The 16,899-nt window shown below is 42.6% G+C and overlaps 1 protein-coding gene across 4 annotated transcripts in view; it reads left to right on the top strand.

Annotated features, from left to right (window-relative positions):
• The window catches only part of MYH10 (myosin heavy chain 10), a 955,741-nt gene that overhangs the window by 269,269 nt on the left and 669,573 nt on the right, over positions 1-16,899 (top strand). For all 4 annotated transcript variants that reach the window (XM_069200300.1, XM_069200299.1, XM_069200302.1 and 1 more), the window contains exon 11: positions 458-601. In XM_069200300.1, coding sequence (XP_069056401.1) covers positions 458-601 — 144 coding nt within the window. The remainder of the gene's footprint in view (positions 1-457; positions 602-16,899) is intronic.

The raw sequence follows: 16,899 nt of genomic DNA, 5'->3' as shown, positions 1-16,899 counted from the left end.
GGCTCAATTAGGTGCAGTTAGTATTTAGTCCTACAGTATTTCACTGTCACTGTTTGCAGAAGGACGAGTAGAGCACATAGGAAAAATAGGTATTCAGAAAGTGGCTGCGGATCCATTAGCCAGAAGAGTAATAGTTTAAGAGTAGGTGTGGGAATATCACAAAAATAGTTAATGTTAGACATAGGCACATTGGCAAGTAGGGCAGACAACCCAAGAGCAAGATGAAGGCATCAGTAAATTTCAGAAGCGCTGGGACAAAACAAGTAAGTGAATAGGGGTCAAAACTCCTATGGAAATGAAATGTGTTTGCAGACCCTATGTTTTCTCCAGTTAGTGTGCTATAAATCCAGTAAAGCCAAACTATGGGAGCTGTGCTCAAATATATGAAAGCAGTTGCTTTTGCTGATTGCAAAACTCAGGTTATTGTATGTATTTTTTTTTTTTACTTTTAATACAGCTGATTTGCTACTGGAAGGATTTAACAGTTACAAATTTGTGTCAAATGGAAACCTCCCCATTCCCGGACAGCAGGACAAGGATAATTTTCAGGAAACCATGGAAGCTATGCACATTATGGGATTCACTCACGAGGAAATTCTATGTAAGTGGCACGTATTGATAACAATTGATCGTAATATATCAGCTGTTTGCTACACATTATATCCGTATGGCTTTCCCTTTAATCTTTTCAACACCTTCTCTTCTGCCCATTTCTTGAATATATTGCTCAGGGATTTTTTTTAGTGTGTTCTGTAGGTGGCAGAGAACATCTAGGCTTATTGCTTGAAGTGACCTGTCAAGTTCTTGCCAATCTGTGGTTTTGATTTCAGTTTCCAGTTTCATATTTAGAACCTTTTTTTTAACTTCACAGAAAAGTTGTTACACATATTAGAACCTCTTTTTTCCATTCCTGTTTGTCTTGGATGTCTTAGTAGAAAAGTGTTAAAGTTGTTTGTACAAGAGTCAAATACTCCTGCATAATTGGCGCACCAGAGCAAAGCAGCACACCACCCAGTGAGTCTCAGCACACCAAACCCTTTCATTTTTATGGGAACTTGAGTTGACCTCTATTATGCTATGATCTATTGCTTTTCTTATCTGTGCATCTTAGTAAAGTATTTTGCTCCGTCGTACAATTTTCACTTGCTGCAGTTCAGAAACGTGGCACTGCTTCCATAGGTAAGACTGAAGGAGAAGGACAGATATTTGATTCCCTCTGTTGTGTTGCTTCCAATCCTCTGTTCTTGTGGGATTTTGTCTTGGAAGTTCCTTGCTACAATGCTGGTTCACGTTCACACATTGTCACTTGTGGTACTGTCCCATATAATTGGATTGATTGATTGTATAATTGCTTGAGAAGGTGGATCCCCCAAATCCTGGTGTAAATGAAGTGGTTTATTTTGAACATGCTCTCCTTCCCTAAAGCATAGATTTTCTTTTCTATGGAAGGTACTCTCCCGTATAGACATGGAGCGTAAACACTACTCCACATAGCCCACCTGGAGCTAGTACAGCTTCTTAAGCAGGTCCCATAACTGCAACTGATGAACACCACTTTCAGAGTTTTAGTAGCTTGTTTCCCACCCAGAGAACGGTCTATCATACAGCTCCTACCTTGAGCTAAGGTTCATTGTCTTAGAAGCTATGCAAACTGATGCTCTTTCTGTTTTTAGGTCTTGCCTACCAGACAGCTTTTAGTTTTCTGTCGACGAAAGCCTCTAGTAGAACCAAAACGTAAGGTGGGCTAAGAGCCCTACTATTGGCTGGCTTAACTGTCACTTTAATTTCCTTGTTTCTTATTTGATGGCTTGCCTTCCTGTTCTAGTTTGTCCCTCCCTTGAAGCATAGCCACTTAATCATTCTTCTTTTTGGGCTGCGTTGAATTCTTCTTCTGCGCTCATTTACCGAAATACTTATTCGTCGCAGGTATGGGCTGTAGACACACAAGCTTAGCGTACTTCTGCCATCTAGTGTTGGGCTCGGATGTTGCAAGTTGTTTTTGATCAAAAAGTCTTTTGAGTCACTATGCATAGTGACTCTTCCTATACTCTATGTTGAACATGGTCATTGGCTCTCCGTCATCTCGTTTGGATGCCTACATCTGAGCTCTGGGATCAAAGCTTTGATGTGGTTTCACCAGCCTTTCGGTGACCAACACCTCACCTTTCATGGAGACTGTCAAGAAAATGATAACATACTCATTTTTGAAGGTTTTTTCTGCACCCCCGCCCCCAAGGCTTGGGCATAGCTTGACTTGCCCTTCTACGACCACCATCTTTTTTCACTCGATGCACGTGGAGTGATGGAAAAGCCTGTTTTCAGCTTTCACCCCAAGTGCCTCACAAAATACTCCAGGTAAGATCACCATCCAGTCTGCAGCCACTACCTGGCTCCAAAACGTGGTGTGAAGCGTGCCTGGCTTTTCAATCGAAAAAGACACTTCAACAACAAAGAGCAGCACTGGGCCCTTAGCGAGATGCAGGCACACTAAATGGAAGACACACCCAATATCTTTGGATGCACTAAGCAACCAGATAGAGAAATCAGCCGCAATGCTGAGGGTGACACAAATGAAGAGGCGGAGGCCGAAGGCGCTCTGCTAGATATCCCCATTCTTCTCGCCAGCAGTCGAAAAGGATCCAACTCTGAACACAAACTTGTGGCCCAAGAGATTGCTTTGACTGGGCACATGAGTACTGTGGCGAAAGCCTTCCAGAGACAAACAAATGGTAGAAACAGAGGCTCACAGAACCCCACTGACCTCAGGCCGTGGAGGTATCTGGCATAAGGCAAAGCAGCAAGCGGTTCTCCCTCTGCCTAAGCAACCCTTAAAGGTCACTGAGAAAACGAAGGCACTGATTTCTTAAAGTCCAAGCCAATTTCATAGCTGGAGTCGAAAAAACAAGCAGCCACTCAGGAAAAGCCTTTGGAGCTGAAATCTGGACTAGAAAAGCCCAGAGAACCTTGCAAGTCCATCCCGCTGAGTCGCAAACGCTCTCTGCGCCGAAAACACCTTCACACCCTAAGCTGACATTGGTGCTGAAAACCGTAGTGACATCTAAAATGTCTTCGGCCACAAAGGCTTCGACGTCTAAGACAGTCTCTGCACTGAAAACAGCACAAGTTCACACAGCACCAAAAGAAAAGCCTGTTGGTCCTGTTGTAACTAAACAACCAGAATAACTCAACCCCTGGCAGAAGATTCTGGTCTTATACCCAGAAACAGGATGGGTGGTACCCAAAACATCTCTCACACTTACAGATACTTTGAAAAAATGCAAGAAGATTTTGAGGAAGAGATCATAGGGCCACAAAAACAAAAGCCTCCATGCAAAAAACATAAGGATGAAGCACCAGTCCCATGCATTTTTCACCTGAACCTCCACCACTATCTTTACCTCCTCCTCCCCACCTACTATTCCTCTATTGACAGTGCCAGCTGCACCTCCACCTCTGGCAACCTCACCGCAATGCTCCCCACATGTTCACCCACAAGAGTCACCTACCACCTCTTCTCTAGGGGAGCGCATCATGGGGGAACATATAGACCCCATACTCCACTCCATACTTTCCAGACTGACAGGGCGATCCGGATACTCTTGATCAACCCAGGGATTCACATCTGTACCCATCTAAACCTTCCCCACCTGACAATACCACCAAATACTATGCGGTTCACTACAGGGCTGTTAGATATCATAATGTTGACGTGCACACAGCAGAGGATGAGGACAACTTCCTTTTATAAATACTGTCCAAGATGCAACACACCGTCCAATTTCTGCCCATGTTAAAAAGCAAGCTTAAACCCACCACAGACATTTTTAAGCAATCTGTCAAATCAAGAGACCTAACTCTTAGGGTTGTTGAGAATTATCAACCCTCACCAGTTGACCCAACCTGCATCAAATGCCATGTTCCCCATGATTCTCTTGTGGTGCACCCTCCTAGAAAATTGCCAATTCACAAGGCACAGTTGATGCTCCTCCAGACAAGAAGAGCAAGAAATTTGATGCTGCATGTAAACATGTTGCAGTGCAGGCAGCAACCCCCCCTTAGGAGTGCCAGTTCTGTAGCCCCCCCTCTCAAGGTACAAGAGAGCACAGTGGGATGAGAAGCAGGAATTACTACAACACCTTCCTCAGCTGTATAAGCACAGGGGATCAGAATTAGTGGAATCTTGATCAAGAGTGCAAACAAACAATATTGTCTGCAGGACACTAAAAAAGTAATCAACCTTCTGCAATGACTGGACTTTATGCTAATTGCTGAAAAATCCCACCTACAACCCTTACAAGTGCAGCCTTTCCTTGGCGCAACCATAAGCTCAATTTTAGCAAAAGCTTATCCCAGTCCCGCAAGAGTACAAAAGGTACAGCTTGCATTCCTCTTTCTCAACCACATTGTCATGCCACAGTCAAGACAGTGATAAGCATTATATGTATGATGGCCTCATGTATCTCTATAGTACGCATGTGCACATGTGCCCCCCCTTCTCCCCTGCAGCAATGCCCACAATCACATTGGTCACAAGCGGAGGGGAACCTACAAGTTCTAGAGTTGATAGGGCCAGAGATCTATCGGTCTCTGCAGTGGGTGAAACAGCAACAATCTGTGTTGGGTTGGCCCTTCAAAGTACCTGTTCTGCAAATGACCATTACAACAGACTCATCCTTACACGGTTGGGGGGGGCACACATCTCACAGTGTGCGGACAGTGGTCTCTAATGCAGAAACATCTACAAATCAGTCATATAGAGCTTCTTGTGATTCAGTTAACTCTCAAAGCATTTCAAATACAACTTCACTATAGAGTGGTTCTAGTCCGCACTGACAACATGCCAGCCATGTACTACATTCAAAAACAGGATGGCATGTGCTTCATACTGCTCTCGCAGATAGTAGAGTGCATATGGTACTGGGCCATGCATCACAGCATCCACCTCTTAGCAGAATACCTACCAGGGGTGGACAACAACTTTACAGATGTGTTCAGCAGGATGCAACAACAGGTGCATGAGTGGGAAATAAATACAACAATACTCTACTCATATTTCCAATGGGAGGGAACCCCATATATAGACCACTTTGTCACACAACAAAACGTGAAATGCCAAAGCTTTACCCTCCAGTTTTTCTCACCCACAGACCAAAGGCAATGCCCTATGTATCAACTGGTCTGGGATATTTGCTTACACTTTTCCTCCTCTCCCCCTCATTCTTACCTGGTTCAGAAGCTCACACAAACAATCCCTCACATTAATTCTAATTGTCCGAACATGGGCTTTACAAGCACGGTTCACATTTCTACTACAACTGTTGGTTGTGCCACATGAGAAACTGCCAATAGGGTTACACCTTCTAACTTAGGAGCCAGGCAGGGTCATACAGCCAAACCCCAAACAATTCAATCTAGCGATCTGGCTCCTGAGGTCCTAGAATTTGATACCTAACTCTTCCACAAGAATGTATGACCATTCTGCAACACGTCGGTAGGCCTACCACATGGGTATGCTGTGCAGCAACAAGGAAAAGATTTATGCACTATTACCTAGCAAAACAAATATTACCACTCTCTCCTACGGTAAAAGACCTTATTTGTTGCCTATTACATTTTCAAAAAGCGGGCCCAAAATTAATTTCCATTCGGCTGCACTTGGCAGCACAGACTGCGTACATGCCAAACAGACAACACACATCTTTCTTTAAAATTACAGTTATCAAAGCTTTGATGGAGGAATTAAAGAGTTATTCCTCCTTCCATCTCACCCACACCTGTTTGGAATCTTAATCTAGTTCTTACCAGACTTATGGCGCCGCCTTTTGAACCACTTCATTCATGTGGACTACAGTTCCACACATGAAAGGTAGCCTTTTTAGTAGCGATGACATCTCTTATATGAGTCAGTGAACTTCAAGCGCTACTTTCTGGAAGAACCCTTCTTCGAGGTCCTTCCTAATAAATTGGCACGAAGAACAAACCCCAATTCCCTCCCTAAAGCAGTTTTTTCTTTCCATGTAAACAAAACCATCAAACTTCCAGCTTTCCTTCTAAAACCAGACTCGGTATCGGAAAGAGTTCTACACACATTCGATGTTAAGAGCGGTAATTCTTTCCAGCAAGAGGACAAAACTATTTCATAAAATTCAACAACTTTTTGTAGCCTTACAAATCCTCAGAAATGCCCTCCAATCCCTAAAGCAGGAATGGCAAGGTGGATAGTAAGATGCTACCACAGAACCAAATGTGCTACCTGTAGTTCCAAGAGCTCATTTCACCCGGAAAAAGTGAGCCTCCATATCTTTACTTTGAAATATTCCACAAGTGGATATCTGTAAAGCAGCCACATGTAATAACCCACATACATTCACAATACATTATTTGTGCTGATGTCTTAGCTAACCAACAGGCTAAAGTGGGTCAAATTGCTTTAGGAAAACGTTTTCAAGCGTCTACGTCAGCTGTTGGCTAAGCAATACATTTTGGGAGCACTGCTTTACATTTGTATTGTATTGTAATAGTATTTATATAGCGCCTACTATCCCTGACGAGGCGTCGAACCGCATTTCGGCGAGTAGCACGCTACTCCGGAACCCAACAAGAATTAGAGATGGATTAGTATTGGGAAATATGAGTACAGTTTTAGTATTATTATAAGTTAATTTGAGCCACGGATATGAGAGTTTGTTAGTTAGATTGACTGGAGTAATGGAGGGGTGGAGGAGGAAAGAATCCAGAACTGTTAATTGGGAGTATATGGTAATAGGATTTAGGCTTGGGATGAGTAAAGGAGGATGGAAGAGTCTGTGGAAGGGGTTAGGGAGATCATAGTAGCAGGGTGAGATAAATGAGGGAGACTTTAGTAGGGTTGTTTGGGAGATCATGGTAGTAAAGTGAGGTTTGGTGAGTTAGATGTGGAAGCAGAGGGAAGAGCTTAGGCAGAGTTATTTTTGAGATTAAAGTAGTAGAATAGATTTGGGATGAGTCAGAGTGGGAATGGAGGATAGATTGATTGAGACATGACAAATGGCGATTGGTATATAAGTGTGATATAAGATGAGCAGGGATTCATTAGTATCTAGTATAACAACTTATCTATGAGTTATGCAATGACCTATGAACATGTTAAGCATAGAATAACATGCGCACACACACACACACACACACACACACATATATATATGTATATATGTTTGGTGGCATGTGTAGCTGCAGATACACATGCTGTGCATTATTCTGCCATCTAGTTGGGCTCGGAGTGTTACAAGATGTTTTTCTTCGAAGAAGTGTTTTTGAGTCACAAGATCGCCTGGTGACTGGTTCCATTGCGCATGGGCATCGACTCCATTGTTAGATTGTTTTCTTTCCGCCGTCAGGTTCGGACGCGTCTCCTCTCGCTTCGAGATTTCAATTCGGAAAAATTTGAAAATGCTTTCTTTCGTCGGTATTGTATCGATCGGGTTTACATCTTCCATCAACACATTGGTATCGTTGAAGAACTCAACTCGCCCTTCGGGGCGCGCGCACCCAACTCCGGCCTAGTCGGGCCGACCGCATGGAAGCCTCATGGATCGGACTCCATTCTGGTTCTGTCCTCTGTGCCACATGAAATATCCTTATACAGACCAACATCTCATCTGTAATCTTTGCCTTCCCCAGATCATCAGGAAGAAAATTGTGAGGCCTGTCGATCTTTCTGCTCTAAAAAGACTCTTCAAGACAGGAGGGCAAAAAGACTTGAAATGGCGTCGAGAAGCACCGAACATCTTGACGTGGAGGATGAAGAACTCATGCAAACAGCAGTCTCCATTCGAGGTTCCGACTCCGAACAGGAATCAGAGGAAGACAGACCGGTCACGGTGGGACAACATGCGAGTACGCCTGCCCCTGTACCCTCACAAAAGCAAAAACATAAGGCCTTGGGTACGCCACTGCCGGAAGGCCATGGCTCAGCCCGAAAAAAGACTACCGGTGACCAAACTACCAGTTCGGCACCGAAAAAGGCCACTCCTCCCAAAACATCGGAGGCAACAAAAGGCTCAGTGTCCGACTCCAGCAAAAACAATTTTTCAGAGTCGAAAATCACTTTCGGAACCGAGACCATCCAACTGCCTCATCTTTTTCGATCCCGAAAAAGCCTGCTTCAGAGCCGAAAAGGCCAGCATATACAGAGGAGCCTGGACTTTCAAAGAAACTGAAAGAAAGCCACAAAACGTCTGAGGAGGAATATCAAGTACAACCAATACTTGAAGTTATGGACGAGAGGCAAGCCAGGATTCACATCCATAATGAAACTGGCAGGATCCTAACAGCACCTCCTCTAAAACCAAAGAGAAAGCTAGCCTTTCAGGAGGAATTGGACACTATGCAGCCTCCAGCAAAAGTGCCAAAACAGAAGGAGAGACCACCACCTCCTCAGTCTTCTCCTCCTCATTCTCCTCCTTACTCTCCACACCTGCCTACCTCTCCTTCTACTAGTCCTACACCAGTGCAGTCACCCACACACTCTTTTGTCTCACAACAGGACATTGTAGATCCATGGGATCTTTATGATCCGGATCCCATTCCTAGCAGTGACCCTTACAGCTATCCCTCTAAGCCTCCACTACCTGAGGATTGCACTGTGTACAATCAGGTTCTAGCTAGGGCTGCAGCATACCATGGGTTCACCATGCATACCAAACCACTGGAAGAGGATTTTGTGTTTAATACCCTATCCTCAACACACTCAAAATACCAATGCCTTCCCATGCTCCCAAGCATGTTAAAGCATGCCGATCAAATATTCAGTGAGCTGGTTAAGGCACATATCGTAACGTCCAGGATAGAAAAAAAGTATAATCCTCCTCCCTCTGATCCTGATTACATAACACATCAAGTACCTCCAGATTCTGTAGTAGTTAGTGCTGCCACAAAAAGAGCAAACTCCCAGTCATCAGGAGATGCTCCCCCACCCGACAAAGAGAGCAGAAAATGTGATGCTGCAGGGAAGAGTTGCATCCCAGGCAGCGAATCAGTGGAGGATAGCTAAATCACAAGCACTGTTAGCTCGATAAGACAGGACCCATTGGTACGAGATGCAAGACATAATCCAGCATCTCCCCAAAGAACAACAGAAGAGGGCACAACAAGTAGTGGAAGAAGGGCAAGCCATTACAAATAATAAAATTTGATCTGCCCTAGATGCAGCAGACACCGCTGCTAGAAGTGTCAATACTGCAGTGACAATATGTAGGCATGCATGGCTCAGGTCTTCCGGTTTTAAACTCGAAATACAGCAGGCTGTGTTAAATATGCCATTCAATTAAAAAAAGAACTTTTTGGCCTAGAGGTTGACAAAGCCATAGAAAAATTACGCAAATATTCAGACACTGCAAGGGCAATGGGTGCACTATACTCAACACCATACAGGGGATCCTTTCGTAAACCTCAGTTTCGAGGCAAATTCAGACCACAGACAACAGAGCCAGCCACATCTCAGGCAAAACCAACATACCAACCACAATACCAACGAGGTGGTTTTATGGGCACGTATAGAGGGCAGGACCCCAGAAATAGAGGGAATTTCAGACCTCTAAGCAACATCCACAACACCCTAAGCAGTGACTTGTCTTATCCCCTTCCACTCCACACGTCTCCTGTGGGGGGGGAGACTACAACAGTTCCACACAAATTGGCAGAACATTACCACAGACAATTGGGTACTATCAATTATTCGCAATGGCTTTTGCCTAGAATTGATACACACTCCTACAAACATACCACCAAGGACACACAAACTATCCATAGAACACATCAATCTGTTACAGGAAGAAGTCCAATCTCTATAACTCAAACAAGCAATAGAATCAGTACCCCACAATCTCAAATAGGGACAGGAGTTTACTCACTAAATTTCCTGATTCCCCCAAAAGTTGGCACCCTCAGACCAATATTAGATCTCGGGACCCTCAATCTTTACATCCTGTCAGAACATGTCCACATAGTAACTCTACAAGATGTTATCCCCCTACTCCAAAAACACGATTTCATGGCAACATTAGACCTCAAAGATGCGTATTTTCATCTACCCATCCATCCTGCGCACAGAAAATATCTCAGGTTTGTCATTCAAGGAAAGCACTTTCAGTTCAAAGTGTTACCCTTTGGAATAACTACAGTCCCAAGGGTATTCACAAAGTGTCTAGCAGTAGTCGCAGCCTACCTAAGAACACAACATATACATCTCTTTCCATATCTAGATGATTGGCTAATAAAATCAAACAGTCATACGCATACGAATTACGTAATACAAACCTTGCACACACAAGGGTTCTCAATAAATTACCAAATGTCACATCTACAACCTGTACAAATACAACAGTATGTGGGTGCAATACTAAATACTCAAAAGGCGCTAGCATGTCCAAATATGCAAAGAGTACAAGCATTCCAAAATATAATTACACAAATACAGACAAATCAACGATACATTGTCAGATTTGTTATGAAGATTTTAGGAATGATGGCATCATGTATTGCAATTGTTTCACACGCAAGACTAAACATGCGGCCCTTACAACAGTGCCTTGCACAACAATGGTCACAGGCACACGATCAACTTCAAGATCTAGTGTTGATAGACCGCCAAACATGCATGTCCCTTCAGTGGTGGAATCCCACAAATCTAAGCAAAGGTCGGCCATTGCAAGACCCTGTGCCGCAGACCATAATTACAACAGATGCATCAATGATTGGTTGGGGAGCTCACCTAAACAATCACAACATTCAAGGGCAATGGGATGCTAAACTCAAACAGCTACACATAAATCACTTAGAGTTGTTAGCTGTCTTCCTAGCACGCAAAGCTTTTCAGCCTCTTCTCACACAGAAGAATGTCCTTATCAAAACAGACAAAATGACAACCATGTATTACCTAAACAAACAAGGAGGGACACATTCGTCCTAACTCTCCCTTCTAGCCCAAAAAATTTGGAAATGAGCCATCCACAACCAAATTCACCTGTTAGCACAATACATTCCAGCGATACTCAACCAATTGGCCGATATCCTCAGCAGAAATCACCAGCAAGCACACGAATGGGAGATTTACCCTCAAGTACTTCAAAAATACTTTCAACAGTGGGGAACACCAAACATAGATCTGTTTGCCAGAAGTGAAAACGCAAAATGCCAAAACTTTGCATCCAGACACCCACATCCCCTATCCAAGGGCAATGCTAGATGGATCAATTGGTCAGGGATATTTGCTTACGCTTTTTCCCCTCTCCCACTCATTACGTTTCTAGTCAACAAGTTGCGTCAAACCTCACTCAACATGATACTCATAGCACCAACATGGGGCGGTCAACAGTGGTACACAACATTGTTAGACTAGTCAGTAGTACCACACTCCAAACTCCCAGACCGACCAGATCTGTTGACACAAAACAAAGGCCAAATCAGGCACCCGAATCCAAAAACACTCAATCTAGCAATTTGGCTCCTGAGGTCATAGAGTTTGGATATTTACAACTCCCATCAGAATGTATGGAGGTTATTAAGCAAGCAAGAAAATCCACTACTAGACAGTGCTATACAAACAAATGGAAAATATTTGTTTATTACTGTCAATCTAAACATATTGACCCTCTTACAGCATCAATACAAGATATTGTATGCTATTTACTTCATTTACAAAAATCTAATTTGGCATTCTCTTCCATAAAAATTCTTCTTACTGCAATTTCAGCATATTTACAAAATATACAGCACAGCTCCTTATTTAGAGTTCCTGTTATTAAAGCTTTCATGGAAGGTTTACAATGCATCATTCCACCCAGGACACCTCCAGTCCCCTCTCGGAATTTAAACATAGTGCTTACACGACTTATGGGCCCACCATTTGAACCCATGCACTCATGTCAAATGCAATTTTTAACATGGAAGGTTGCCTTTCTAGTGGCATTCATGTCCTAAAGAAGAGTAAGTGAAATTCAAGCCTTCACTATTGAAGAACCGTTCTTCCAGGTACACAAACATAAAGTTGTACTAAGAACAAACCCCAAATTTCTACCAAAGGTTGTACCGCCTTTTCATATAAATCAAACAGTGGAACTACCACTCTTCTTCCCACAGCCAGATTCTGTGGCAGAGAGAGCTCTATATACATTAGACATTAAAAGAGCTTTGATGTACTATATAGACAGAACCAAACCATTCAGAAAGACTAAACAACTGTTTGTAGCCTTCCAGAAACCTCATACAGGTAACCCCATATCAAAACAAGGGTTAGCAAGATGGATTGTAAGATGCATCCAAACATGCTACGTTAAAGCCAAAAGACAACTCTTCGTTACTCCTAAAGCACATTCTACAAAGAAAAAAGGTGCTACAATGGCTTTTTGGCAATATACCAATGGCTGAAATATGCAAAGCAGCTACTTGGTCAACACCACATACATTCACTAAATGCTACTGTGTAGATGTTTTATCAAGACAACAAGTCACAGTAGGCCAGGCTGTACTCAGAACATTATTTCAAACAACTTCAACTCCTACAGGCTGACCACTGCTATTTTTATGGGAGGACAAACTGCTTTGTAGTCTATGCGCAGCATGTGTATCTGCAGCTACAAATGCCACCGAACGGAAAATGCCCAGTGTACATCTGTTCGTGGCATGTTCCGCTGCAGATTCACATGCACCCTTACACCTTCCCAGGAGCCTGTAGTCATTTAAGTTACAAACATTTGTACATATGTATATGTATGTATATATATATGTATATGTATGTATGTGTGTGTGTGTGTGTATATATATATATATATATATATATATATATAGATTTGCATTAGCATGGACATCTTTCCTTTCACCTATATACTATATCACTCCTTCCTTACCCTCTGTGGGAAAACAATCTCAATGGAGTCGATGCCCATGCGCAATGGAACGGAAGAGGAGTAACCACTCGATCTTGTGACTCAAAAACACTTCTTCAAAGAAAAACAACTTGTAACACCAACACTAGATGGCAGAATAATGCACAGCATGTGAATCTGCAGCGGAACATGCCTTGAACAGATGTACACTGGGTAAGTGACATTTTCCACACACACACGCGCACACACATGAATACACACACATATATGTACATACATATACGTATTTAAACCATCAGTAAATATAGTTAAACAGGTTTAAAGAGTGGGTGTGTAGTTTATTGTTATGACAGAGTAGCAATACATATTTTCTAAAGAACTATATATAACTAGAATATACACATAATCAGAAAAAAATATTTATCAACATAGGCATATGCAGTCGATAATTGCTTGAATATGGTGGTTATGAAGGAAAGAGTCAACTCTTGTAGTTTTCTGAAGACAAGAAAGCTCTCTGTGGCTCTTATAGTTGGGGGTAATGGATTCCATAGTTTGGCTGCTTGAACAGAGAAGGATGTACCACCTATAGTATTTTTCTTGTATGGTGGTGTTCTAAGTCAGGGTGCCAATCGTGAGCGGAGGTTTCTTTGTTGAATGTATTTGATTATTGTGTTTCTGATAAAAAGTGGTCCTGTTCCATGTATAGCTTTGTGGGTGATACAAAGCAGTTTGAAAGTGCATCCTCTGGCAACGGGTAACCACTGTAGTGCTTTCAAGGCTGTAATAGTAGCCTGGCTGCGGAGTTCTGAATACGTTGCAGTTTTTTCATAATAGATAGAGATGATCCATGGTAGAGGCCACTGGCATAATCCAGTTTGGATAGTACAAGCAAGATAGTAGCTTGCACCTTGTGTGGAAATCAGAGGTGGGGGAAGATGCATCATAGAGTCTTCAAGGTGATGAATCTTTTTCGTGCTAGTTTGTCCACTTGGCCATTCATAGTTAACTTGGAGTCCATGGTGATTCCAGGGTTTTTAACTTCCTTGGATAATTGTGGAGGTGGTCCGAGATCGTCAGGCCAGGCGCACAGTGGGTCATAACTTTTCCAGTCACCACATATGAGTATTTCTGTTTTGGAGGCATTTAGTTTGAGATGGCTCCAGGTCATTCACTGATTTGTTTCAAAGCGTATGTATCTACGGCCAGCACATGCTGCAAATTGAACATGTTACATACCCTGTTAGCATCTGTTTGTAGAGTGCAGTGCCGTACATTTACATGCACCCACCCTCCTCCGTGGAAGCTAATAGCGGACTAACGCACTATTCTACTTAACATTTATCCTTCTCAAACTATAACTTGTAGGTTCATCTTTACTATCGCATTTCCTTCTCCTACTTTTAGCTCACCTGATGAGCCAAAATATTTTCTAATAAAGGAGCTGATGACCATGCGCAGGACAGACTATAGGAGGAGTCAATTTACCTCATGACTCAAAAAACTCCTTGAACAAAAGCTGCTTGCAATGTCTGAGCCCAACACTACAGGGAGTGCAGAATTATTAGGCAAATTAGTATTTTGACCACATCATCCTCTTTATGCATGTTGTCTTACTCCAAGCTGTATAGGCTCGAAAGCCTACTACCAATTAAGCATATTAGGTGATGTGCATCTCTGTAATGAGAAGGGGTGTGGTCTAATGACATCAACACCCTATATCAGGTGTGCATAATTATTAGGCAACTTCCTTTCCTTTGGCAAAATGGGTCAAAAGAAGGACTTGACAGGCTCAGAAAAGTCAAAAATAGTGAGATATCTTGCAGAGGGAAGCAGCACTCTTAAAATTGCAAAGCTTCTGAAGCGTGATCATCGAACAATCAAGCGTTTCATTCAAAATAGTCAACAGGGTCACAAGAAGCGTGTGGAAAAACCAAGGCGCAAAATAACTGCCCATGAACTGAGAAAAGTCAAGCGTGCAGCTGCCACGATGCCACTTGCCACCAGTTTGGCCATATTTCAGAGCTGCAACATCACTGGAGTGCCCAAAAGCACAAGGTGTGCAATACTCAGAGACATGGCCAAGGTAAGAAAGGCTGAAAGACGACCACCACTGAACAAGACACACAAGCTGAAACGTCAAGACTGGGCCAAGAAATATCTCAAGACTGATTTTTCTAAGGTTTTATGGACTGATGAAATGAGAGTGAGTCTTGATGGGCCAGATGGATGGGCCCGTGGCTGGATTGGTAAAGGGCAGAGAGCTCCAGTCCGACTCAGACGCCAGCAAGGTGGAGGTGGAGTACTGGTTTGGGCTGGTATCATCAAAGATGAGCTTGTGGGGCCTTTTCGGGTTGAGGATGGAGTCAAGCTCAACTCCCAGTCCTACTGCCAGTTCCTGGAAGACACCTTCTTCAAGCAGTGGTACAGGAAGAAGTCTGCATCCTTCAAGAAAAACATGATTCTCATGCAGGACAATGCTCCATCACACGCGTCCAAGTACTCCACAGCGTGGCTGGCAAGAAAGGGTATAAAAGAAGGAAATCTAATGACATGGCCTCCTTGTTCACCTGATCTGAACCCCATTGAGAACCTGTGGTCCATCATCAAATGTGAGATTTACAAGGAGGGAAAACAGTACACCTCTCTGAACAGTGTCTGGGAGGCTGTGGTTGCTGCTGCACGCAATGTTGATGGTGAACAGATCAAAACACTGACAGAATCCATGGATGGCAGGCTTTTGAGTGTCCTTGCAAAGAAAGGTGGCTATATTGGTCACTGATTTGTTTTTGTTTTGTTTTTGAATGTCAGAAATGTATATTTGTGAATGTTGAGATGTTATATTGGTTTCACTGGTAATAATAAATAATTGAAATGGGTATATATTTTTTTTTGTTAAGTTGCCTAATAATTATGCACAGTAATAGTCACCTGCACACACAGATATCCCCCTAACATAGCTAAAACTAAAAACAAACTAAAAACTACTTCCAAAAATATTCAGCTTTGATATTAATGAGTTTTTTGGGTTCATTGAGAACATGGTTGTTGTTCAATAATAAAATTAATCCTCAAAAATACAACTTGCCTAATAATTCTGCACTCCCTGTAGATGGCAGGAATATGGTAAGCATATGAATCTATGGTACTGCACACTATGAATAGATGCTTACAGGGTAAGAAACATATACCTTTTCTTTGTTTTTCAGCACTCTATGAAAGTACACGTTTTCTAGCTCTCTCCCTTGTATGCTGCCCCTTCCACTCTGCAATACTCGTCCCCCACACTCTGTTGCCATGGCCTAGAGTTCGTCCTATGCTCATCCCCTCACACTCCCTGTTACTTCCTGCATACTCTCTCCTACTCACTCCTTTTTTACTCCACCACCTCTCACAAAGGGCTCAGAGCTGTGTGCAGCACATCCCATGTGTTTCCCAGCCTCTCTGTTCAGAGAAATGGCCTTTTAGGCAAGGGAATTAAAATAAAATAAAAAAATTCCTGTGACAAGTGGTTGCAGCCAACTTTGATTGGGAAATTTAAAAAATAAAGAATTTGGCCACCACGTCATTCAGTAGCGTGCATGCGTGGTGATACATACACATACATTCATCATCAGACATATGCTCGCCTACTGAAAGGTGCAGCCACATCTTCTGTATTTTACTTAGCAAGCTTTCTGAGCAGGTCTTTTAAATGATACTCTTGCAGCATTGATAACTTTCTCATTTTTCCTCAAGGCATTTGAATGGCCTTCCTCCAGTTTTCAGGTCCCAAAGTAACATTATGTTCTTTCGAAAGCATTTTATAAATCTGGATGTTTTCAGCCTCAATTGTAGGCAAGTTCTGGTTTATCAGTCTTTCCACTACCACTAGTCAATTTAGAGTCCCGCTCTAAATTGCCCCAGACTACAATAATACCAACCAATTCAGGATATTTTAAATGTCTACAAATGTCTTACCACATGCACGCTTCATTGCAGTCCTCTTTAATTTTGATTTTGTTTTTTTAAACCTTGGTGAATTAAGCTTGATTTA

The sequence above is a fragment of the Pleurodeles waltl genome, chromosome 7 (genome assembly GCF_031143425.1).
Source record: "Pleurodeles waltl isolate 20211129_DDA chromosome 7, aPleWal1.hap1.20221129, whole genome shotgun sequence".
Lineage (NCBI taxonomy): Eukaryota > Metazoa > Chordata > Amphibia > Caudata > Salamandridae > Pleurodeles > Pleurodeles waltl.
Note: the sequence above shows the minus strand (reverse complement) of the source record. Positions and strands in the feature narration are given on the sequence as shown.